This window comes from Salminus brasiliensis, chromosome 24 (genome assembly GCF_030463535.1).
Source record: "Salminus brasiliensis chromosome 24, fSalBra1.hap2, whole genome shotgun sequence".
NCBI lineage: Eukaryota > Metazoa > Chordata > Actinopteri > Characiformes > Bryconidae > Salminus > Salminus brasiliensis.
The window spans coordinates 4,481,844-4,507,362 of NC_132901.1; the positions used below are offsets into that span (position 1 = coordinate 4,481,844).

The window sequence follows — 25,519 nt, forward strand, 5'->3', positions numbered from 1 at the left end:
ATATCAGCTTAACTGTCACACTACACTGTTGGACTTCCGTTCTCTAATGAAACTAAATAAAAAAACTTTCAGGAGGGAAAGACTGTGTCTAAACTTTGACATTCAGAACCGTGCATGGAAATCTAAACAGATATAAAGAAGCTAAACTCAGATTTTATTATAATATCTCAAATGTAAAAGTGTATGAGGGTAAGAACCAACTTCGCGTGAGAACTCTGCTGCATTCACACCTCCAGCACACACAGGAAACTGTTGGTGGTACTTGGTCACTTCCTGCATTAACTCCACTAATGCAGTTAAACTAGCCGAGCCGTGCAGCAGTGCTGTAGTGTTCCTACAGAGACGCAGTAACTCAGTGTTTCAGTCTTTCAGAGATTAGAGATGTCTCTCAGTGTTTGTGATGTGAACTACTTTGAGAAGCTGACCACAGCAGATCTGTTACAGTGTGGTTTGGACTCAAGTGCAGTTAATTAATTAATTAATTTATTTATTTATTTATTTAATGAAACTACCCCTTTTTTGGGGGTATTATTTTATGGTGCATGTAACAGATGTTAAATGTCTTAAGACAAGACAAGATTGATGCTTTGTTGAGACTGTGACTGAGGTGGGGCTCGAAATCTCAACCCTGGTAATGGGAGTCCATTGCGTTTCAACTGCACCATCTAGAAAAAAGGGCAAGAAAACAAACAAAGGAAACACCAGGGGTGTAATGTGGTGCTCACTTACAGCGGGGTTGGAACCCAGGCCGCCGTGCTACTGAGTGAGCTACCACGATCACGTGACCAACGGGCCCAAGTGCAGAGTCTTTCAATCTTAGAGCAGGTAAACCGGAAATGAAAAATAAAGCCTCTCAGGACTTGAACCCAGGCCACCGCATCGCGAGACTGACGCTCTGCCACTTCACCAAAGCAGCAGTTATGAAAGCTGCCAACAAATGAAATTTAAAAAGGGATGGGTTTAATAAACAAACAAAGGACACCAGGGGAGAGCTGGCTACCTCTTTAACACTAGAGGGAAATACAACTGAGGGCAAAAGGATCTCCCAAAAGAAACCAGAAAACTGAGAAGTTACAGGGAAGACAGACACTCCTGCCTTCCTCTGTAACACTAGTGTATGTGTGCAAACACACACACATACACACACACACACGGGCACACACACCAGGGAAGACAGACACTCCTGCCTTCCTCTGTAACACTAGTGTATGTGTGCAAACACACACACATACACACACACACGGGCACACACACCAGGGAAGACAGACACTCCTGTCTTCCTCTGGTACACGAGTGTATGTGTGCTACGCGCACACACACACAGACACACACACTGCACTGACACAGGGAGACAGACTCGGGAGAGACACACGAAGGGGAGTGACACACACTCAGCCTTCCACTTGAGAACTACACAGGCACACAGACACACACACCACCAGAATCAAAAGATCCAGCAGTGGGGCAACTGGATCTGTGTGCCTATATAGCCTACTGCCCAGGTGTAGGGAATTGGGCTCTTTTACTGGCTGGGGTGACTCGGGGCCTCCCCCTGGTGGCAGGAGGAGGCCTTGCCCTAGAGCTACCCCTTACAAGGGGTGGCGTTTACTCAAACAAAGGACAATCTAAACCTTTTCCAACTCATTTTCCCTTTCCCGTGTTCCCTTTCACCACTGATTGCAACAAACTCTCTTTATTTCTAACTTCAGCTTTTCTTCACTGTTCATGATTTAAACTCTTTCATTTTTAACTTCAGCTTTTCTTCAGTGTTCACGACTTAAACTCTTTCATTTTAGCTCTTGTTTTTCTTCACTATTTGCAGCACAAACTCTATTTTTTCAGCCCTTGCATTTTTTTTTTCTGACTGGTCACAACTTGGACCCTGACTGGACCCACTGTCACCATTCTACAGTCTACAAAGATGCAACTGGGAATCAGTCATTGATTACAACCCAATTGGAAGCCATTTAACATCACTATTTACGTTCTCGCATTAATGAACATGGAAGTGTGATAATGATCTATTACATATAAAAAATGTTCTGGTTACAGCACTATAGCTAGGCTTGTCTAGGCTATGCCATAAGGCTACTGTGAACCAGCCAATTACAGAAAGGCTTATTTTTTTATGAACTCGAACCAGTTAAATCATTCCTATTTTAACAACTAAAGCTCATGTATCTGTGTTTCCCCCATAGAGTGTCACTCTGCAGGAAGCAGATCCTACAGACTGACTGCAGTGTGTCTGGGGCTGCTGTGTGTTCTTCTGCTGACTGCCATCACACTGCTGTGGATCAACTTCAACAACCTGACTGCAGAGAGAGACCAGTTACAGACCAGTTACACCAACCTGACTGCAGAGAGAGACCAGTTGCAGACCAGTTACACCAACCTGACTGCAGAGAGAGACCAGTTACACACCAGTAACCCCAATCTGACTGCAGAGAGAGACCAGTTACACACCAGTAACCACAACTTGGCTGCAGAGAGAGACCAGTTGCAGACCAGTTACACCAACCAGACTGCAGAGAGAGACCAGTTACAGGCCAGTTACACCAACCTGACTGCAGAGAGAGACCAGCTACACCAACCTGACTGCAGAGAGAGAACAGTTACAGGCCAGTTACACCAACCTGACTGCAGAGAGAGACCAGCTACACCAACCTGACTGCAGAGAGAGACCAGCTACACCAACCTGACTGCAGAGAGAGGGCAGTTACAGACCAGTTACACCAACCTGACTGCAGAAAGACCAGTTACAGACCAGTTACACCAACCTGACTGCAGAGAGAGACCAGTTACAGACCACTTACACCAACCTGACTGCAAAGAGAGACCAGTTACAGACCAGTTACACCAACCTGACTGCAGAGAGACCAGTTGTAGGCAGAGTAGGACGGGCTGCAAAGAAGTTAAAACACAGTTAAAAACACAGCAGACAGATGAGAGTTCATCACAGTTAGATAAACATGGTTAGAAAAACACAGTAAGAACTCATTTAGATGAACACAGAAGAAAACACTTAGAAGAGCCTGGTTAGATCGCAGTCAGAACACAGACCAAGACAATTAGAAGAACGTAGTTAGACCACAGCACAGTTAGAAGAGCACAGGTTTGGGTGCTGATCTTCTCTGTGATCTCCAGACTCCATCTATAGTTATATATGTATATATTAAGTGTGCGGTTGTTTTTGTGAATGTGTAACTGGTTTATACTTCAACAGGAGTTTTAGTTAACAAGCTGAGAAGTTGGGAAGCTTGGATTTGTCTGACTGACAGTGAAAGAGTCTGGAAATGGGTGGACGGCTCAGCACTGACCACTGAGTAAGAGAGCACTGAACTGAACACTGATCATGATGCAGTTACTGACTCTCACTCCTCACTGCTCTGATAAACACACTGATCCTCTGATTCTCTCTCAGATGGAAACTGGATGGAAATTCTCTCTCTGGAAAACTGGAGAACCCAATGGATCAGATGAAGACTGATTTTCCCTGTTATTACCAGTTTGTTTGGATCTGTGAAAAGAGAATATTATGAGCGTGTATGTGTGTGTGTGTGAGTGTGTGTGTGTGTGTGTGTGTATGAAAGAGAGTCTATAAATGTTATTAGATTATTTTCAGTTACTTTAGGTTTGTAAAAAAAAAGGAAAAACCTCAAATTAGGCACAAAACTTTACAATAAAACTGAAATTCAGTGGTTAAACTATCTTCCTATCTGACACAAGAAGGAGTTAGAGGAGAATAATTCCTGGAAAGTGACAGTAGAACATGTAGTGATATGACTAGCGTGCTCAGATAACTTTTACCAAGGTCTTAAGTGCCTTTATTATGCTCCTCTGTTGTTTGATTTTGCTGCTGTCAAAACTGACTTTCCCCGTGGGATAAATAAAGTGATCTATCTATCTATCTATCTTAGAATTTAATCAGGTATCGGATGGTTTGAATCATTGTTCAAAGGATTCAAATCTCTTTCAAAATATTTGGATCACTGTTTAATCAGTGTTCAGAATCAGGATTGAACTGGGTTGAATTTGGTGGGAGCAGTTTGTTCTAAAAGTGATGTGAATCTGGTTCTTTTGTAAAGCTTGCTGTGAATATGAGTGTTAACCTGAGCAGGATTCAGTCAGCTGCTAGAAGAAGAAGCTATGAAGAAGGTCTGCTCTCGTCTTAATCTTATGATGATAAAACTCACTGTGTGTTTCTCTCTTTCTGATTTGGATGTTTTGGGAACTTCAGGGTGTTCGTTTTTAAAGAACTGCTTTTGTTACTGCTGTGACAGAATATATGGAAGATTACGGTAATTTATGGCAATGCTTTATAATAAAATGCTGATTAAGATTTAATGTATTTGTCTTTTTCCATAAAAACAATAACCATAATAAATTCCACAGCACTACACAACATATGAGTCTGATCAGTGATTGGTCAGTATTTTAGAATCCTTTTAGGAAGATCCAGTTAGCATTTTAAACATCCTGAGTTGGGGAGTCACCTCATAATGATCCACAAGAGGGAGCCAATCAGCAGCTTACAAGCAGATGCAACCAGTGTCTGTATTTTTGAGTTCCTGTATCCGAAGATATTGAGTTCACACACATTACTGTAGAACACACCAGCAACGAGCTGTGCATGTTTCTTACAGTCTGTTAGTCCTCATAGAGTCTTTAAAGCACAGAGTCTGTACAGAAGTGTGATTTTCAGCAGGAGAACTGCCTCACACACATTCAGTCCTGCTCCATTAGAGAATAGAGAAAGTGTTTGATTGTATACAGAGGTCCCTGCGAGTCTCCAAATCAGCTGTTGATCAGTAAGTGTGTTGATTTGTTGATTATTGAGGATGATAAATGTATCCCAGACTCCACCAAGGTCACCTTACTGGACTTATTGAGCAGAACTGATGTTTCTTCTTCTTCTTTTCTTTGTTTTAATGTGAAACTGAGTTCTACGCAGTCCGCAGACTGGAGTAACCTACTGAGCCCAGCACAGTGCCAGAGAGACACTCACACACTGCTTAACAAACTTGAGTGGGCTCAGATCCTCTTTGTCTGCAGTTATTGTTTTCCCCCAATAACACTTCACTGAAACCAATGCTAAAAGTATGATTGTAAGAATACAGAGTAGCCGACTGACCTCAGCTCAGTTTCTCAAAAGCTTCTTACTATTAAGATGAATTAAAATGTTAAGTATTAACTTAACTCATCCCTGTAGCAGTCAATAAAGATTAGATAGATTTAAATGGTGTAATTATTACTGACATTTATAAATGTGTTACTGCTGAAGATTAGAAAAGGTATTCAGGGCACAAAATAACAAACTGGAGGCAAAAAGCATTCAGTTAAAATAAAATAAAAAACGTGTTTGAAAATGTCGTTTCGAAGATAAAACCTCTGGAGGATGAAGTGATAAAAAGGATGATGCGAAACAAAACGTCAGGCTGGGGAAACGAAGACCCAGAGACTCTGTTTTCCGGTACTCTGATAAATTGTTTAATCAACGTCAGATTAAAGACTTTAAGGGAAATGGTGTCTGGTCATTTTACCGAAAAAGAACAAAAACAGGGAACGTGAAATCCATTCTATGCTGGTTCAGACACGAAACACGAGACCCATCTCGTTGAAAGGTGGAATGATAAGCGTTAAGGTGAGATCCGCCTTTCCAAAACGATGCATAACTCATCTAACGTTATATGGACCACGACAACGCCTACAGAGTTCAGCTGGAGGTGCGAACGGCTGAGGTTGTATAAGTTTGTGTAAAAATGACTAGGTACCTTTTTCGCTTCACTCGAAAATGAGACCGAGGAGATCATTGAAGGTTCGCTGCTGGAATCTGAACTTTTAGACATGAAACCACTATGAAACCACCCGTCACCGGTAAGTGAAACGTTTTTTTTTTTTTTTTTTTTTTTTTTTTGTTGTTGTTTGTTAGTTTGTTTTACCTTAATCAGCTTCCACAGTTCATGACGACGACAATGAATGGGAAAACAACAAACGGGTGAGGTTGATGATGATAATGAGGTGAAGGATGAGGAGAATGGTCGACGTGAAGAAGAAGAAGAAGAGGGGGAAAAAGAAAAAGTTTCTAATACATGTCGGAGAGTGAAACGGGGAACCAAGAAATGATAAAATGACAGAAATGTCAAAGATTTTGGAAACGATCTGCGCACGAGCTCTCAATGATATGATCAGAGAATGGAATGAGCAACAGTGTGAGGGGTGTAAAATTGACCATCCATCCCAAAATCAACACAGTTTCCTGGATGTGTTAAAACAAAAGTGGTTCAGCGTTCTGGGCGAATGCGAGAGCATCCTTCACCGAGCCATGCTTCTGGAGTTTGGAGTTACCGACCAACCGGATGGATTTGTAAAGAGTATCCTGAAAACGTTTCACGACCATGATTAAAGAATGATTAAGAATCTTAAAGAATCTTCATCCGACTATCTTTCCAAAAATCCCTTTGAGGCGTTAATGAATTATTTTTACAATGAGGGGTTTAGTGATAAGTGTGAAGAGGCTGCTGCATCCCTGTATAAAATTCTAATAAAAGCCTGAGGTTGGTGAAAGAAAAAAATGCTGTTGCTACTGTTACCCCTTTGTTTTTCTGCACGCTGTCATTTCGTTTATTAAACATGTTCCTCTTCTCATTTTCATGTATTTCATGTTATACATATATATCTTGACGTAGACAAACAACAACAACATTGTATTACTCCATATCCATATTTATCATGTTTTTAACTACATTGATTAAACGTATATAGCATGTTTTGTATTATTAATGCAAGGTATTATTACATATGGTGTTTAACAAACTTCTATTAATCAATGTTATAGACTTTTTTTTTTTTTACTTATTAGGTGTTTCTAAACAAAAAACAAACAAAATGCATTATAAAAATAAATAAAACTTTAAAAACCATCTACGGCTCTTTTTTCAAGTTAAAAAAAATGGCGGAGGAGGGTAGGAGGAGCGGGTTCTTCTGGAGGTGGGATTTATAAATACATATATCTCTTTTGAGAGGTTTTGTTTTGTTTGTTTCCTTTATTTAGTTTTGGGGTTTTATTTCTAAACCTCATGGCAACGAATGAACGTTTAGAAAAACCTTTATCAGGGAGCTTGAGCGGTAGACAGAGTTTTATCCGAGGTCTTAAGGACTCCGGTTCGTTCATAAACAAAATGAGGCCGATGTTTTTCTTGAGTGTTCAGACACCTATTCTTTACATAAACCTAGACGAATTAATTTAAGAAGAAACATGGTTCTAGTTTTGGAAAAGGATGCTCAGTGGCAAATAGATTTTTGGTGGATTTAAGTAATTAAAATAACGCCTGGAAAAACCTTTTGAAAAGATATAACATTAGACATTTCACTACGGCTGGCGGACTGTGGTATGTTTAGGTATTTTACGGGGTTAAACACTTACAGGTATTTAGATGCGTTGAAAGATGTAGTGCATTCATACAAGCATATCTTTCACAGATCTATCAGAATGAAACCCGTTGAGGTGACGAGCCATAATCAAGTTCAAGTTAATCATAATTTATATGGTAAACGGTTTGGGGTTAAAAAGATCCGGCCATCCAAATTTAAAGTGAACGACGTGTTCGCAATTCCAAAGGTTACCAGCAAACTTTTACTATGATTATTTTAAACCATGTTTTAAAAAGAGACCCGCCCATGTATTAACTTAGGGATCTGGACGGAGAGGTAATAGAGGGTTCTTTCTACAAAGAAGAAATGCAGAAAATAGTCGTGCTGGAAAACAGAACGTACCGAACTGAAGAAATATTGGCTAGAAAAAAACGAAATCCGGCGTTCAAATAAAAGTTGGATGGAAAGGTTGGGAACCGAAATTTGATTCGTGGATAGATGAAAGGAATGCTCGACCTTCCCTTCCCGGCCTCACAACTACCCCATTACCGCGAGACTTTTTAGCCAGGTGGACGTTTCTCTGGGCGATAAACTGATTTCCCAGAGCAGTTCGACCTACGCCTACCGAGCCGTCATGAGTGTTTGCTGAGTTATTCTGAGGAGACCCTGCGATCTCAATTTTCCGCCGGCATGTTTAGAATGGATACAGCGGGACATATGGACGACGCTGACTCCACTGGAGAGAACCAGGGCCTGGCGTGGAGGAGCGAATTCAGCGAACGGAGCCGGGTTTTGAACTGCTGGGATACATAGACAAAGATTTTGGTTTTTCTAAAAAAAAAACTTCTTTTAAATTTCGTGGACGTGAGAGTTAAACTGCTGCGTAATAAAAACGAATTAGTTTTGATGTCTTCCTATGAACTACGCATCCTGTCGGCTCTGCTGTAAGTCAGAAAAGTCAACGACTCGACAGGTGTGAAACTCGCTCTCGCCTCCGCTCCGTTCAAGTATCCGCTGGAACGTGTGACCGTTAAACTGATCAGTGTACCAAGTGGGACAAGTGCCTAAATTTACAGCGTCCTGGGATTCGTCCATAACGAGGCCTTTAAGGGTTCTTACACTGCAACCCTTTTCATTTTCATCACTATGACGTAGAATCTTTACATTTGACGGCGGATGGCGTTTCCTACCCCGCTACGCCTTTCCGCCCCGTTTTTAACCGCCAAAGATGTCTAAGAGAACATGTTACTCTGGTCAAGGCCACGGATCGCTACCTAAAGGATCAACCTTTGGCCATCAGCAGAGAAGACTATCACCGACGTTATACTTTATTCGCTTTCAGCTTGACCCCGGATGAAGCGGGTGGCGATCATGTGTCGCTGATCCAGTCCGGCCACATAAGACTGGACGTTCGATTCAGAACCCCCGGCCCAACACCGTTAACGTGGTTGTTTTTGCCGTCAACGACAACGTTCTGGAAATCAATCATAAATGAGAGGTGTTGAGAGGTGTATTTTTAACAAGAGGGAGAAAGGAAATGGACACAGGTCAGATACTCAAAACCATGTATTGCATAAGAGACTTTAAAGGCGTTTATCCGTGCGATCTTTTACCCCTGGACGAAATACAAGCTCGACCTTCAGCCTACATTGTTAACACACAACCCCACTATCTGTCGGGTGAACACTGGTTGGCAATATTTTTCTCGTACGGCTCCCAGCCTGACTTTTTTTCTGAAAAACATTTGGAGATTTATGAAAAGGACCGCGAACCGTATCTTTTTTAACGCCAGACAAGTTCAAGACTATGCGTCCGACACCTGCGGTTAACATTGTGTGAATGTTTTACGCCGTCGTCTAAACGGCCTCGGTTTTGCCAAAATAATACCATTCTTATACCAGTGATACCTTGGAAAATGATCGTATGGTTAAGCGTTTTGTGAAAAGTTTGCAAACTTTTGATTATTAGTGTCATGTTCTGGATTGTTTTCAAAATTGTGTGCCTTTGCTGTGAATTTGTCAATAAAATTATTCAAAAGAAATAAAAAAAAAAAAAATTATATACGTGTTACTGTTTTGTGCGTGAGTGTTTGCCAGAGTGTGTGAGAGAAAGGGTGTGAGAAAGTGTGTGTGTGTGTGTGTGAGAGAGAGAGAGAGAGAGAGACAGAGAGTGAGAGAGAGATATTATATTTAAAAAAGATAACAAAACATAAAAACATAAAGAAAACATAACGAAAAATAAAAAAGCAATCATTAACCGTAGTAAACTTTATTTAATCAATGCATAAATGTTACACTATTTTGGTATATTCCATACACGTTGTTTATAAAAACACACAGCAAGCATTTTTTTTAAACCTCTATAGTTGTCCAATAAATATGAAAATTGGAATTAGAATAAGAAATTAAAAAATGGATAAACAAAGATCATTTTTTTAAGTAATTGTTTTTTACTGTTTGATCAACAATTGTTCAATCATGACAAAAAAAAAACAATGATTCGTACATCGTACATCGTACATCATAATCGGAATTTTAGCCTTTGCTCCTTAAAACGTTTTGGTTTTTCCCCTTGTACCACGCTTTCTTTCTTTTTTCCCAGGGAGTCGAAGTCCTGTTGAAAAACCATGTTTATACAGTTCCAATTCGCGTCTCACCGAAGGGTGAGCCAGTGCTGAGGTAGGGACGTTACATTCTGCAAGATCTTTTCGTGCTTGATTCATGATGATCGATTAGTATAATTTAGTGGCAATCAAATTCAAGAGAAGCCGAATCGCCGTCAACAATAGGCCTAAAAAATCTTTCTCGTTGAATAATGTTTCTCTTATGCTTCAGATAACATTTTTTGTCGGCCAAGAGTCGCAAGTACTTTCTTTTCTTTAGACACGTCGTCATTTCTTTTTGTTCAGTCTAAACACGCCGCGTTTTACAGTTTCGTACCAGTTTAGAAAATCGTTGTAAAGGTAGAGTGTGTGTGAGAAACCCAAGACTGCGCACAGGGCTAGAGGTTGGCTCTCCTTAAATAGGAAAGGTATAGGTGTTGCTCATTGCTCCTAATCAGTGTGTAGTGGATCTGGGTTTCCCACTGGTGACTGGGGGTGGCATAGCAGGTTGCCCAGCCACAGTCTGCACCCTTACAGGACCCCTCCCTCTGAGGAACGGCACCCGACATGCCCAACCCCGCAGCACGGTCATGTCTGAACGCCTGAATGAGCTCAGGCTCTAGAATGTTAAAAGAAGGGAACCAGGAGCGCATCCCAGGCCCAAACCCTTCCCAGGTCACCAGATTCTGAGTGCAGCCCTGGACCAGCCGTGAGTCCATGAGATGCCGAACAGTGTTAGCAGGTGACCCGGCGACCAGAAGTAGGGTTGGATTAGCCGGTACAGAGGAAAGGCAAACCATGGTGGATGGCTACCATTAATGCAGATGAGTTTCAGCTACTCTCAGCAGCCACACTGAGTGTGAAGCTAAATTGCATAGTCAGCCACAGATTTTTTCCCCCTATCGTATGTTTAGGAGGCAGGGTATGGTCTCCCCCCCATAGACAAGCCTGACACATGGCAGCCATGAACAAGTCTGTGGATACACGCACATCGTGTTCATACTCCCAAACAGAAGCAGCCCAAGCAAGGGCTCTACCTGCAAATGAAAAACAAGTATAAAACCAGTACAACCATTAGAAACGCCAGTCAAGCTTTGCTGTTAAGTAATTACCAAAAATCAACTGTGTGGATATGAAAAAAGGGACTGGTAGGCCAAGGAAGACCTCCACTACTGATGGCAGAAGAATTCCCACTAACCTTCAGAAATGTAAATGTTTTCATTCATGTGTTATGTGTTAATCATGTGTTAATCACTGGTAGCCCCCACTGTTCAAAAAGAGTTGCTAAAGCGATCACTAGAGTAAAAATAAAGACAAAGTGCCACTTGGCCTTTTCTGTTGTAAGAAAAATGATTGCGTGCCCTCTAGTGGTGACAATTGTTTTTTATACATTGTTGGAAATTATCAATGGGTGCCCTTCTAACAGAAAAAGGGTGCATTTATAAGGTGCACTTTAAGCAGTGTATACTGAGCTTCAATAGGTGACAAAACATGCTGAAGTGCCTAGGTTGGTGGAAACCTAATGGAAATGTCTCCAGTGGATAAAATGTGTGAGATCTATGACCTCCATCATTCCTGACTGTCTCTCAGCTCTCAGCTCCAGCTTGTAGAGTTCTCATGTATCAGTCAGTGAACAACAAACACCACAGTATTAGACAACACATGTGTCTGATCAGTGATTGGTCAGTATTTTAGAATCCTCTGAGGAAGCTCCAGTTAGCATTTTAAACAGCCTGAGTTGGGGAGTCACCTCACAATGATCCACAAGAGGGAGCCAATCAGCAGCTTAAAAGCAGATCCAACCAATGGCTGTATTTCTGAGTTCCTGCATCCAAAGATACTGAGTTCCACACATTACTGTAGAACACACCAGCAACAAGCTGTGCATGTTTCTTACAGTCTGTTAGTCCTCATAGAGTCTTTAAAGCACAGAGTCTGTACATAAGTGTAATTTTCAGCAGGAGAACTGCCTCTTGCACAATCAGTCCCACTCCAATAGAGAATAAGGAAAGTGTTTGATTGTATACAGAGGTCACTGAGTCTCCAGATCAGCTGTTGATCAGTACGTGTGTTGATTTATTAATTATTAAGCTCTACTGTTCACTGTGCTTAAGAATGACATTAATCCAAGATTCCAACAGGGTCACTGTACTGTAGCTGTCCATGGTGCTGAACTTCATCACCTCTTATTGAGCACAACTGATTCTTCTTCTTTTTCTTTTCTTAATTTTAATGTGAAACTGTGGGGATGAGTGAGTGACGAGAAAGCTGCATCATTGTGTATGTTTCTCTTTTTCTATGAGAAAAGAACAACTGAACTATCGTACCCCACATTACCTTGGAGATGCAGATTCAAACCACCATTTGCACTGACTCAAAACAAAAATAAAGGTGAGGAATGGGGGAAGATGGAGTCAGTATGGCTCTGTACAGATGGCAGAGGGAGTTGGAGGCGAGAAGAACAGTACAGGGATGGGTTCAGATTGAGTCATTGACCAGTATAAACTACTAGATTACACTCAGAGTCGGGTTAGTATGCTCCGACTGGTCTGAAAAGCAATCAGGAGGCCAAGAATCTGCACCTCTCACACACTAATTGATTCTTCAGAATGTCGACAAAGAAATTAAAATCAGAGTAAAAATCATGTATTGTAATCTGGGCTTTAGTGTGAGGACAAACAGCAGCTCACAAGTGAAAAATCTGATATTTGTCAGATGTTGTAGAAATGTAGTCTAAATACTTTTCTAAATGTTGGCATTTTTCCAGATGTATTCATACATCTCTATGTCATAGAGTTTTCATGAAGCTAAATGAAGAAAAAATGACAAGCACGGGTAAAATACATTTAATTTACATTGAACTGATTAAAATCACTGAAAAACAAAGAAATAAATGTAAAAGAAAAAAGGCCTCTTTTCTCACCTCATGACATTGAGAAGGTCTTCCAACAACAGCAGAGTCCATCTTTCCCATCTTCTCTCTCCCTTTATGTCTTAGGAACAAGGTCTTCCATTGAAAACCAAGGCAAGGCAAAAAGCAACACCTATTCACCTATTCTTCTTTCCAGCTCTCAGACTGACTCAGTGTTTGTGGTTTGTATAATATACACTGCTCAAAAAAATAAAGGGAACACTTAAACAACACAATATAACTCCAAGTAAATCAAACTTCTGTGAAATGAAACTGTTCACTTAGGAAGCAACACTGATTGACAATCAATTTCACATGCTCTTGTGCAAATGGAATAGACAACAGGTGGAAATTATTGGCAATTAGCAAGACACACTCAATAAAGGAGTGGTTCTGCAGGTGTGGACCACAGACCACTTCTCAGTACCTATGCTTTCTGGCTGATGTTTTGACCACTTTCGAATAATGGTGGTGTTTTCAAACTCATGAGAGCATGAGACGGACTCTACAACCCACACAAGTGGCTCCGTAGTGCAGCTCATCCAGGATGGCACATCAATGCGAGCTGTGGCAAGAAGGTTTGCTGTGTCTGTGAGCGTAGTGTCCAGAGGCTGGAGGCGCTACCAGGAAACAGGCCAGTACACCAGGAGACATGGAGGAGGCCGTAAGAGGGCAACAACCCATCAGCAGGACCGCTACCTCCGCTTTTGTGCAAGGAGGAACAGGAGGAGCACTGCCAGAGCCCTGCAAAATGACCTCCAGCAGGCCACAAATGTGCATGTATCTGCACAAAGGCAGTAATGGTGTGGGGTGGCATTTCTATGGAGGGCTGTGCTCGCCAGAGGTAGCCTGACTGCCATTAGGTACCGAGATGAGATTCTTAGACCCCTTGTGAGACCATATGCTGGTGTGGTTGGCCCTGGGTTCCTCCTAATGCAGGACAATGCTAGACCTCATGTGGCTGGAGTGTGTCAGCAGTTCCTGCAAGATGAAGGCATTGAAGCTATGAACTGGCCCACCCGTTCCCCAGACCTGAATCCGATTGAGCACATCTGGGACATCATGTCTCCCTCCATCCACCAACGTCACGTTGCACCATATACTGTCCAGAAGTTGGCGGATGCTTTAGTCCAGGTCTGGGAGGAGATTCCTAAGGAGACCCTTAGCCACTTCATCAGGAGCATTCCCAGGCATTGCAAGGAGGTCATACAGGCATGTGGAGGCCACATACAATACTGAGCCTCATTTTGACTTGTTTTAAGGACATTCCATCAAAGTTGGATCAGCCTGTAGTGTGTTTTTCCACTTTAATTTTGTGTGTGACTCCAAATCCAGGCCTCCATTGGTTTATACATTTGATATCCATTGATAATTTTTGTGTGATTTTGTTGTCAGTACATTAAACTTTGTACTGAACAAAGTATTCAATGAGAATCTTTCATTCATTCAGATCTAGGATGTGTTATTTGAGTGTTCCCTTTTTTTTGAGCAGTGTATATATGCTGCTCTGAGGACAGGAAGGTGAGGCCTCAGCTAGTTGGCACAAACCACAGAGCATTCTCACAAGCCCACCTCTCAATCTGCTTTCATGTGTCTCTGCAGATTCAGTTTATTGAACATGTTGTAATGTGTGTGTGTTCTCTGTGTAGGTTTAACTATAGTGCCTCAGGATTCAGGGTCTGTGTGTATGTTTGGGGGCTCTCTGAGTGACGGCCTTTAACTGTATTTACACTCTCAATAGTACACACACAATAAACTCATAATATTGACTACTCTTATTCACAGTTCATGCTGAAGTGTGTGTGTGTTTCAGATGCTCATTGTTGTTTGCTGTGAGCTTTGTGAAAAACCACATTGACAGGAAGCTGAAACCCACAGAACATGGCTGGGCTTAGGCTGTGTAGGTTTAAGGCATAGCTTTGTGGTGACACACACACACACACACACACACACACACTCACACACAGTAGTTTCCGGTTGAACTCCACCCCCAGTTCATCACAATATTCAGTGCCCTTGAGCAAGGAACTTAATTGCAAATTGCCTTGTTTTAGATATCTGGAGGAACTTCCACCACCACACTTTTGTATTGATGTACGTGTCGTCCTTCTTAAGGGGAGTTCAGCTTTGTCTGTAAGTGAAGATCTAAAGCACTGAAGAAAACACTGCTCAGTTACGATCACCTCACCTCAGTACTGAGATCATCAGCAGTCAGAACCGTGTACTGGTTCAGGTATCGTTAATGAGTACAGATGTATTAAAGGAGGCTGTATTAAAGACACAGTGAGAAACTGACCTTTGACCCCTGCTGAGGAAGTGTGACAGATACAGACAGGCCTGTGAAATGTGTGTTTTTTTTTAACAAGCATTAAAGTAGAAGAACAAAGTGTTTATATTGAGATGATAGTTTGAATCATCATCATTTACCTGAATGTAATAATTGATATCTGAGATCACTGAGAGATAAGTTCCTATACTGCCCTCTGGAGGACGTAAGATGATATCATCTAATGAAAGTTTGTCTTACATTAGGAAGGTCTGGCTTAGTTATTGTTCTTATGTGGGCGTCTTATGTTGATTATGAGTAATAACCATTACTTTCAGTTAACCCTTCATCTAAGAGTGGCCACATACAGGGCATCTCTAACAACCTGGCTACAGTGAGGTTCAGCTACACCTTTTCTACCAGGTGCATGAAATGAAGGTTATCTTCAGTGACAAACACTGTGAAGGAGAATTTTAAAAAGGTTTTTAAAAAGTAAAATTGTAATTAGGAGTAAGCTGAATGCACATGTTGCTTTATTGACATGAATGTATTCAAATATGTCTGATACAGTAGGCCTAGCTAAGAGTTTCTAGAAGTACCTAGAGGTTTCACAGTATCCTTAGAGAGTTCAAAAGCAAGGTCTGCATCCCAAGGAGGCGAAGGATAGCAATACCAGATGCAGATAACTACACAAGGCAATACAGAGGCCAGGCTGGGGTGAAATAAGTTTAAACTATGATATAGGGCCTTACACCCAAGTCTTCAGGCCTTCTCTGTCTGTCTGTGTGTGTGTATGTTTTTGTGTGTGTGTGTGCGTAACAAAACCAACTGGGGTGCCATGGTGTAATAAGAACAGGGCTAGTACTTCTGATCTACGTTCAGGAAACACAGGTGTGGGACACACTTCTCTACTGCCCTCTAGAGGAAAGCAGCTGCAGCTCCATCACTGAAGAGGAGCAACAGTGCTGGTTCTTCAAAGCAGGGTTTAGTGAATCTGCTGGACTCTGGTTTTCTGAATGGATCAGTTGATGATCTTCAGTTCATCCATGAGAGAGAATCAAACTGCTGCTACTGATCAGTGTGTGAAACAGGGGGTAAAACACTCATTAGAAATGTGGAATGATAGATGGGCTGGACATTCAGAACCGTGCATGGAAATCCAAACAGACATAAAGAAGCTAAACTCAGATTTTATTATAATATCTCATAAATGTAAAAGTGTATGAGGGTGAGAACCAGCTTTAAGAAAGAGCATGAGGGGCTCTGCTGCATTCACACCTCCAGCACACACAGGAAACTGTTGGTGGTACTTGGTCACTTCCTGCATTAACTCCACTAATGCAGTTAAACTAGCCGAGCCGTGCAGCAGTGCTGTAGTGTTCCTACAGAGACGCAGTAATTCAGTGTTTCAGTCTTTCAGAGATTAGAGATGTCTCTCAGTGTTTATGATGAAGTGATTGGAACTAAGGAGCTGAACAGAGGAGATAGGGTGGAGATGGTGGTGGAGATCTATGAGAGCGCAGACGCTGTTAGAGGACATGACCCCAACACAGAGACAGAGGCCGTTAACACGAGGAGGAAGCTACAAACACAACAAGCAGGTATCATTAATAATCCTTTATTAAATCTCTTCTTTTAGAGACAGTAAATACTAGAATACTGGAACACTGAGCTGTATTCTGTAGGAGCTCTACTGTAATGCTGCACTTCTGGACTAGGTGAACTGTTTTAGTGGTGGTAAAGAACAAGCAGCATTACTACAGTACAGCTATCAGTGCATCTTTGTATTGGACTGTAGAGAACATCAGTAGATCACAGGTTCTTGAGAAGCTCTCAGTAAACACAGGTATCTCATACTGATAAAGATGTAGTTTAGTTTCAGGTAGGATTGGTCAACAGAGAGACCGCACTATAGGTCAGACTCACACTATAGAACTGTTCTCTGGTTACTGAGAGATCAGCATGGGTTTTGTACAGCTCTCACAAAGACGTAGTTTGATGTGAAGTCAGACCACAGACAGTCTGGATGATCTGACTGCTGGATTTGATCAGTCATAGATGAGGAGCTGATGATTATCTTGGCATAGTTAAATAATGAGAGTTAAGTACCTGAAAGTTATATTTACCCCCAAAATAAAGTGAAATACAGCCAGCCCACTAATGAAAGGGTATATAGAACGGCTACTGTCGAGTATGGAGGCAAGGCTAAAAGTTAATGCTGAGCTGACCAGGAAAGAGAGAAGCCTCGAACAGAGGAAGTGACACTGTGGGTATCTGCTCAGAGAAGATGAGTGACTGTGGTGTGATGTAATGAAGACAGAGGTTGACTGGGTGCTAAGCTAAAAGCTAACCAACAAACTAGTTACGGTCTCTTCAACTAGCTAGCTAATTGAGAAAAGGCAGCAGGTTTTGCTGAGTTTGGATTTGTAGCCAGCTGTGTGGGCTTAAGTAAGGTAGCTAGCAGGCTAAGCACCACATCACAGACTGTGTTCCAGCTAACTGAGGCTCATATCACATTCATTTAGAGGAAAAGGCCTCAAATCTGAGAGCACAGAGTCTCAATCCAGCTTTCTCCTCCTTCTGTGTTCATCTCTTAGAGTCACTAGGGAGACTTTACCTGTGTTTAAACAGTGATACTGGTTCTGACTGAAGCTCATGTATCTGTGTTTCCCCCATAGAGAGTCACTCTACAGGAAGCAGACGCTACAGACTGACTGCAGTGTGTCTGGGGGTTCTGTGTGTTCTCCTGCTGACTGCCATCACACTGCTGTGGATCAAGTTCAACAACCTGACTGCAGAGAGAGACGGGCTGCAGAGAAAGCTTTCTGAACTGGGTCAGTGATTAACTGCAGTTCTTAATTACACTCACTGACCACTTTTTTAGGAACACCATTGTAATACAAGGGGTCTCAGTTTAATCCATGAAAGATCTTCACACACCATCACACTAAACATCAGGTTGATCTGTTGACTCAAGGTCAGGCTGGTTCCATGAATTCCTGCTGTTTATGAACTCGGCACTGGAGTGAGGGCAGCAAATTCTGGAGTGAAGACTAACTCACACTCTTGACCTGTGTCTGATTTTAATGTGTGCTGCTGCCACGTGTTTGGCTGATTGGGAGTTGCATGACTGAGTTCTTAGCTGAAGAGTTAAACTTCATTCAATTAGATGATGAAACAGAGAGACTGAAATATGATATATTATATTTGGTAGGAAAAGCCACTCAGGAGGGATGGATCTGCTTCAGCTCCAGTATCTACTACATTTCTACTGAGAAGAAGAGCTGGAGTGAGAGCAGAGAGGACTGCAGAGAGAGAGGAGCAGACCTGCTGATCATCAACAGCAGAGAGGAACAGGTGAGAGAGAGGATGGGGGGGAGGTGCAGAAATCAAAATGTACTGTAAGTCTGTCAAGTTGTTGATTGATTGAAGAAGAACAGAGCTAGTAGATCACTGTTAGAAGAACACAAAAGAACGTGGTTAGAAGAACAGTTAGAAGAACAGGGAAGAGCACAGTTAAAATAACTCAATTAGGAACACAGTAGAGCACAGTTAGATGAACAGAGAATAGCACAGTCAGAAGAACAGTTAGAAGAACAGGGAAGAGCAAAGTGAAGAAAACACAGTGTGTATGTGTGTGTGTGTGTGGTGGGTTGCTGGAAATGTCTAAGCTGGTATTGTATTTTAACAGAAGTTTATTAACAAGCTGAGAGGAGGTCAGCAATCTTGGATTGGTCTGACTGGCGGTGAAAGAGAGGGGGTCTGGAAATGGGTGGACGGCTCAGTACTGACCACTAGGTAAGAGCACTGAACTGAACTCTGATCATGATGCAGTTACTGACTCTCACTCCTCACTGCTCTGATAAACACACTGATCCTCTGATTCTCTCTCAGATTCTGGGGAATTGGAGAACCCAATGGATCAAAGGAACACTGTGTCATAACTGGATATATGTCTGATCCTGTAAAGAACTGGGCTGATTTTCCCTGTTATTACCAGTTTGTTTGGATCTGTGAAAAGAGAATATTAATGAGAGGGTGAGTGTGTTGGTGTGTGTGTGTGTGAGTGTGTGTCTGTGTGTGTGTGTGTGTGTGATTGTGTGTGTGTATGAGAGAGAAGTGAGAAATTCTGTAAAAGTCTGTAAATGTTATCAGATCACTTTCAGTTACCTTAGATTTATAGAATTTTTGTTATCAGATTTTATTATTAATAATACTTTTTTTTTTAATGAAATATAATATAGATATATAATATAGTTTTTATAAAGATAACAAAATTAGCCAGAAGAATATTAAGTCTCAAATCTCCTGTTATTAATCTTTTCTCTATGATTATGAGGTGAATCCCTGCTGGCTGGTTTGAGCAGGTTGATTAGATTCTTCTTGTGGAGAATAAGGTGGAGGCAGTTCTGGACCTGGACATGGTCAAATAGTCTACATGAATAGAGTGATTCTTAAAGTGAAGAAGAAAGCCTGTAAGTGTGAATGTGAAGCCTCAGCTTAGTTTCTCCCACACACAAATACATTCATGAAGAAAAACCTCCAATTAGACACAAAACTTCACAATAAAACTGAAATTCAGTGGTTAAACTGTCTTCCCCTGATCTGACACAAGAAGGAGTTATAATTCCTGGAAAGTGGCCAATTAGAGATCATGTAGTGATATGACTAGCTCAGATAACTTTTAAAATTGAATCAGGTATTGAAAGGTTTGAATCACTGTTCAAAGGATTCAAATCTCTTTCTAAATATTTGGATCACTGTTAAAAAAGAGTCAAATCAGTGTTCAGAATCAGGATTGAACTGAGTTGAATTTGGTGGGAGCAGTTTGTTCTGAAAGTGATGTGAATCTGGTTCTTTTGTAAAGCTTGCTGTGAATATGAGTGTTAACCTGAGCAGGATTCAGTCAGCTGCTAGAAGAAGAAGCTATGAAGAAGGTCTGCTCTCGTCTTAATCTTATGATGATAAAACTCACTGTGTGTTTCTCTCTTTCTGATTCGGATGTTTTGGGAACTTTATGGTGTTCGTTGTTAAAGAACTGCTTTTGTTACTGCTGTTACAGAATGTATGGAAGTTTATGGTAATTTATGGAAATGGTTTATAATAAAATGCTGATTGAGATTCAATGTATTTGTCTTTTTCCATAAAAACTATAAACACAATAAACACCACAGTATTACACAACAAATGAGCCTGATCAGTGATTGGTCAGTATTTTAGAATCCTCTGAGAAAGATCCAGTTAGCATTTTAAACATCCTGAGTTTGGGAGTCACCTCATAATGATCCTCAAGAAGCCAATCAGCAGCTTACAAGCAGATCCAACCAACGTCTGTATTTCTGAGTTCCTGCATCCAAAGATACTGAGTTCCACACATTACTGTAGAACACACCAGCATCAAACTGTGCATGTTTCTTACAGTCTGTTAGTCCTCATAGAGTCTTTAAAGCACAGAGTCTGTACAGAAGTGTGATTTTCAGCAGGAGAACTGCCTCTCACACATTCAGTCCTGCTCCATTAGAGAATAGAGAAAGTGTTTGATTGTATACAGAGGTCACAGAGCCTCCAAATCAGCTGTTGATCAGTAAATGTTTTGATTTGTTGATTATTGAGGATGATAAATGTATCCCAGACTCCACCAGGGTCACCTTGCTGGAGCTGTCCAGGGTGCTGAATGTCATCACCTCTTATTGAGCAGAACTAATGCTCCTTCTTTTTCTTTTCTTAATTTTAATGTGAAACTCTGAGTTCTACACAGTCCACAGACTGGAGTAACCTACTGAACCCAGCCCAGAGAGACACTCACACACTGCTTATCAAACTAGGGGTTGCAGTGTGGGGACGAGTTGGTGACAAGAAAGCTGCATCACTCTATATGTTTCTCTTTTTCTATGAGAGCTCAGATCCTCCTTTTCTGCAGTTACTGTTTTTCCCAGTAACACTCCACTGAAACCAATGCTAATAGCAATGATTGTAAGAGTAAAAAGCAGTGTTTTATATGACTCACCATTTATAACCAGTCTTTAATTTGTGCTGAAAGGATTTTGTGATTTCATCCCTGTAGCAAAGAATAAAGCTCAGATAGATCAAACAGGCCTAAATATAATTGAAATATATAAATGTGTTAGTATTGAGGATTAGAGCTCCCCCTACAGTCAAGAACTGTCATTTGTGCTTTGAGCCATCACTGAAAGGCACATTTTACACATGCATTTCTGGATGAGCTGAAACATTCAGAACAGTCCCTGAAAGTGAAAGAAGTATGTGGACTGAGTCGGTTGAGTCAAATTATAGGCCTTTACACTAATTTGACTCGGGTTACAGAGATGTCACGAGTGTTATCCTGCCCACTTTACCAGAGTTACACAGTGCAGCGAGCCTAGCCCAGAGTAACTGGTTCTAGCGTGCTGAGTCCAGAATAGGAATGACAGACACTACTCTCCCTATTACAGGTCAGTGGAGCATCACAGTGATTCTGAAGCTGCTATTTTAAGATAAAATTGCTGCATGATGTTGCTTTAATCATTGTTCTTCCATTTCTCTTGTTTATGTTTTATATTTTTCACTGTTTGGGAAAGAATGTCTGTAAGGCCAAGCACAGTTCTTTCCCTTTATCCCTGAACCCTCCCGTGTTCCAGTGGGACACTGGTTTCACTGGAAAGCTGGACACATTGGAACAGGGCAGAGTTTTGTCCCAGTTCAGACCTCACTGAGGCCATGAGCTACAGATCAGACAGAATCAGGGACAGCTGTCAGTAAAAGTGTGTGTTTGTTCCAGCACTTGACTAGTAGGACAATATTCATTCTTTACTGTTCAGGGTTGTGTAAATATCTGTGACTGCTACGTTAAGCCTTGGCTACAACACAGGACTTTTAAAGTGGTAGCAGATTATAAAAAGACTGGGTATCTCACACTTCCCCCCTGAGTTTTACTGATTGTTACAATCAAGTCCATTGCATAAACAACTAGGTATCATCCACTACACAACTAAAACCTGTTGCTGGACTGAACCCAACATTCGTACAACGCGTTGCCTAGGAGATGCAGATTTAGGTCGGTATTTGTGCTGACCCAAAACGAAAGAAAGATGAGGTCGTGGGGAAGACACAGTCAGTGTGGTCTGTACAGACTGCAGAGGGAGTTAGTTCAGTAGTCCAGCACATATTGGAGACTTCCCTGCATCCACCTTAAATGGTGCTGTAGCGTAAAAGTAAGATAAGAAACTGTTCACTGACCAGTAAACACTACTAGATTATGAATCAGGTTGAAAAACAAATCACACATTTAATATGCGCTGACTAGTCTGCACCCCTCAAACACCACTCTTCAACTCTTAGAAAACCTGCAGACTGAAATCAGGGGAAAAAAATCCTGTCAGCTTTAGTGGCAGGACAAACAGCAGGTCACAAAGGTCACAGCGATTTGCCAGATGTTTTTTTACAGGTTTATTCAGGGAAGAGAAAAATGACAAACTGGAGGCAAAAAGCATTAAATTAAAATAATCACTGAAAAATAAAAGAATAAATATAAAAAAAAAAAAAAGTGTGACCTGTTCCCGTAGTCCTGATAAGGCCTCGTCCTCCGTTCTTCTCACTTCTTCCTACAACTGCAGTGTCGATCTTCCCCATCTACTCTCTCCTCTCTGTCTGTATTAACCCTTTATCTCTCAGGAACAAGGTCTACCATTGAAAACCATCCAATCACAGACTCTGCATCCAGATCTGCCCAGTTTTTTTTTTCTTAATTTCTGCATATACTACAAACTGCATTTACTAAGTCTGACCTTTACTCTACTTATGTAGTTATGAAATGCTGAAGCTTAAACATCTCCAATCCTGAATTCCCCTGAATATACAGTAATCTCTACAGAATCAATACACACCCAGAAATGAGAGGATACTGTATGTACATCTATCAATCAAACCAACCATAAATCCCTGAAAGGAAGAAATGTAAAATAGAGCTCATAAGCAACCTTAGATAGATCAGATTGAACCTCACACATGTGGCATTTAGTGTGAGCAGCAAGGAAACTAGAGGTTTAAAAAAATATGAGTGACGCCATGTGTGTGTGTGTGTGTGTGTGTGTGTGTGTGAGAGAGTGAGTAATCTATTATTTCTAAAACACACTTTTTTCACAGACAGAAAAAAGCGGTTATCACAGGGATAATCAGCCCAGGCCATTGTAGAATTGTACGTATAGCCTGTTTGGACACAGTCTTCATCTCCAGCATTACTGTTGGGTTCTCCAGGGAACCAGAAACTACAAGATAGAATCAGAGGATCAGTGTGTTTATCAGAGCAGTGAGAAGTGAGAGTCAGTAACTGCCTCATGATCAGTGTTCAGTTCAGTGCTCTCTTACCCAGTGGTCAGTGCTGAGCCGTCCACCCATTTCCAGACTCCCTCTCTTTCACTGTCAGACAGACCAATCCAAGTCAACTGACTTTTCAGTAGTTTATCAATAAAGTCCTGTTGGCATTCAGATACACATTCTTAGTAAGAAAGAGGAAAATGTACTTTATTGTAAATGTGTTTCATCACACAAGCACATTCATCTCTCTTTCTCTCTCTCTCTGTCTCTCAGGTTGCACACCAGATCAGATTGGTGTATCTGGTGTGCAACTGGTCTCTCTCTGCAGTCAGGTTGGTGTAACTAATCTATAACTGGTCTCTCTCTGCAGTCAGGCTGGTATAACTAATCTGTAACTGGTCTCTCTCTGCAGTCAGGTTGGTGTTACTGGTGTGTAACTGGTCTCTCTCTGCAGTCAGGTTGGTATAACTGGTGTGTAACTGGTCTCTCTCTGCAGTCAGGCTGTTGAACTTGATCCACAGCAGTGTGATGGCAGTCAGCAGGAGAACACACAGCAGCCCCAGACACACTGCAATCAGTCTACAGAATCTGCTCCCTGCAGAGCTGCTTCCTGAAGCTAGAAATGAACACACGCTTCACACTTATGATAGTTTACACTTTACAGTGAATACTAGTGTTGATTCAGAGCCTTCATGAGGTGATACTGCTGTGTCTTTAGTAGTGGAGCTTTTAGCTGCAACCCTATGTATGTGAGTGTACCTGTGATCATGGTTCCTTCATGGCTTCTTGTCACACGAGTATCTGGGACGTCTGCATTCGCATATACAGCTCTTCATATGAGTCCTTGCTGTTGTTTGAAGAGGTCGATTTGAGATCTGCTGTAAATCCTGAATTCATATAAACATCCTTATCTCTGCTTCTGCTCTCCTCAATTTAAAAGAAGTAGAAAAATCTTGATTATGATTATTTTTGGTTTAATTTGCAGACTACAATCCTCAGAGCATCCAACTCTCAGACTGACTCAGTGTTTGTGGTTTGTATAATATATATATGCTGCTCTCAGGACAGGAAGTTGAGGCCTCAGCTAGTCGGCACAAACCACAGAGCATTCTCACAAGCCCACCTCTCAATCTGCTTTCTTGTGTCTCTGCAGATTCAGTTTATTGAACATGTAATGTGTGTGTTCTCTGTGTACGTTTAACTGAAGTGCTTCAGGATTCAGGATTCAGGATTCAGGGTCTGTGTGTGTGTTTAGAGACTCTCTGAGTGACGGCCTTCAACTGTATTTACTCTCTCAATATTGAGTACACACACACAAACTCATATTGACTACTCTTATTCACAGTTCATGCTGAAGTGTGTGTGTGTTTCAGATGCTCATTGTTGTTTGCTGTGAGCTTTGTGAAAAACCACATTGACAGGAAGCTGAAACCCACAGAACATGACTGGGCTTAGGCTGTGTAGGTTTAAGGCACAGCTGTGTGGTGTCATGCTCACTCACTCACACACACACACACACACACACACACGCACACACACACACACACACACACACACACAACCACTCACACACAGTAGTTTCCAGTTGAACTCCACCCCCATTTCTAGACAGCAGGGGTTGGTAGGGGGACGATTAACCCTGTTGATTCACACTGAGAGCTGAATGAAGATGTTAATAAGGATAAAGAAGACACCATAATCACTGCGCCTGGGAGTGATCTTGGGTACACTGGACAACATGGACCTGATGTCTCACTTGTTGGAGTGTAAAGTTTTTTTTTTTTTTTTTTTTTTTTTGGGGGGTATCTAATAAATTGGCCACCCAGTGGAAATGGCAAAATATTGGGCCACTGACTAATGCAGATTGAACCCAGACAGCTAATGTTAATGGTAACATTAATGGGGGAAGCTTTGGCCTTAAAGTTAGAGAAGCAGGCCTGAAACCTGAAGGTTGTTGGTTCAGCCCCCTGATCTGCAGGAAGTGAAGGTGTAAGGAATGATGGAACATGGCGTTCACCTCCATCAACATTCAGTGCCCATTAGCAAGGAACTTAAC

The 25,519-nt window shown here is 41.5% G+C and overlaps 1 protein-coding gene across 1 annotated transcript; it reads left to right on the top strand.

Moving 5' to 3' along the window:
* Window positions 1-381: 381 nt before the first annotated feature.
* Window positions 382-24,077, top strand: LOC140546344 (uncharacterized). Its single transcript, XM_072669533.1, has 6 exons — window positions 382-460; window positions 2,199-2,549; window positions 17,949-17,984; window positions 18,371-18,507; window positions 18,842-18,948; window positions 23,960-24,077. Exons 1-6 carry the CDS (start codon window positions 382-384, stop codon window positions 24,075-24,077), a joined length of 828 nt encoding a protein of 275 aa, XP_072525634.1.
* Window positions 24,078-25,519: the final 1,442 nt, after the last annotated feature.

What these genes read in the sequence shown, in the direction of transcription:
- LOC140546344 (XM_072669533.1), top strand. Translation starts at nt 382, where the DNA reads ATGTCTCTCAGTGTTTGTGATGTGAACTACTTTGAGAAGCTGACCACA. An exon ending in TCAACAGCAGAGAGGAACAG is followed by an intron (nt 18,508 to 18,841) that starts GTGAGAGAGAGG and finishes GTATTTTAACAG; the next exon opens with AAGTTTATTAACAAGCTGAG. An exon ending in GGCTCAGTACTGACCACTAG is followed by an intron (nt 18,949 to 23,959) that starts GTAAGAGCACTG and finishes CTCTCTCTGCAG; the next exon opens with TCAGGCTGTTGAACTTGATC.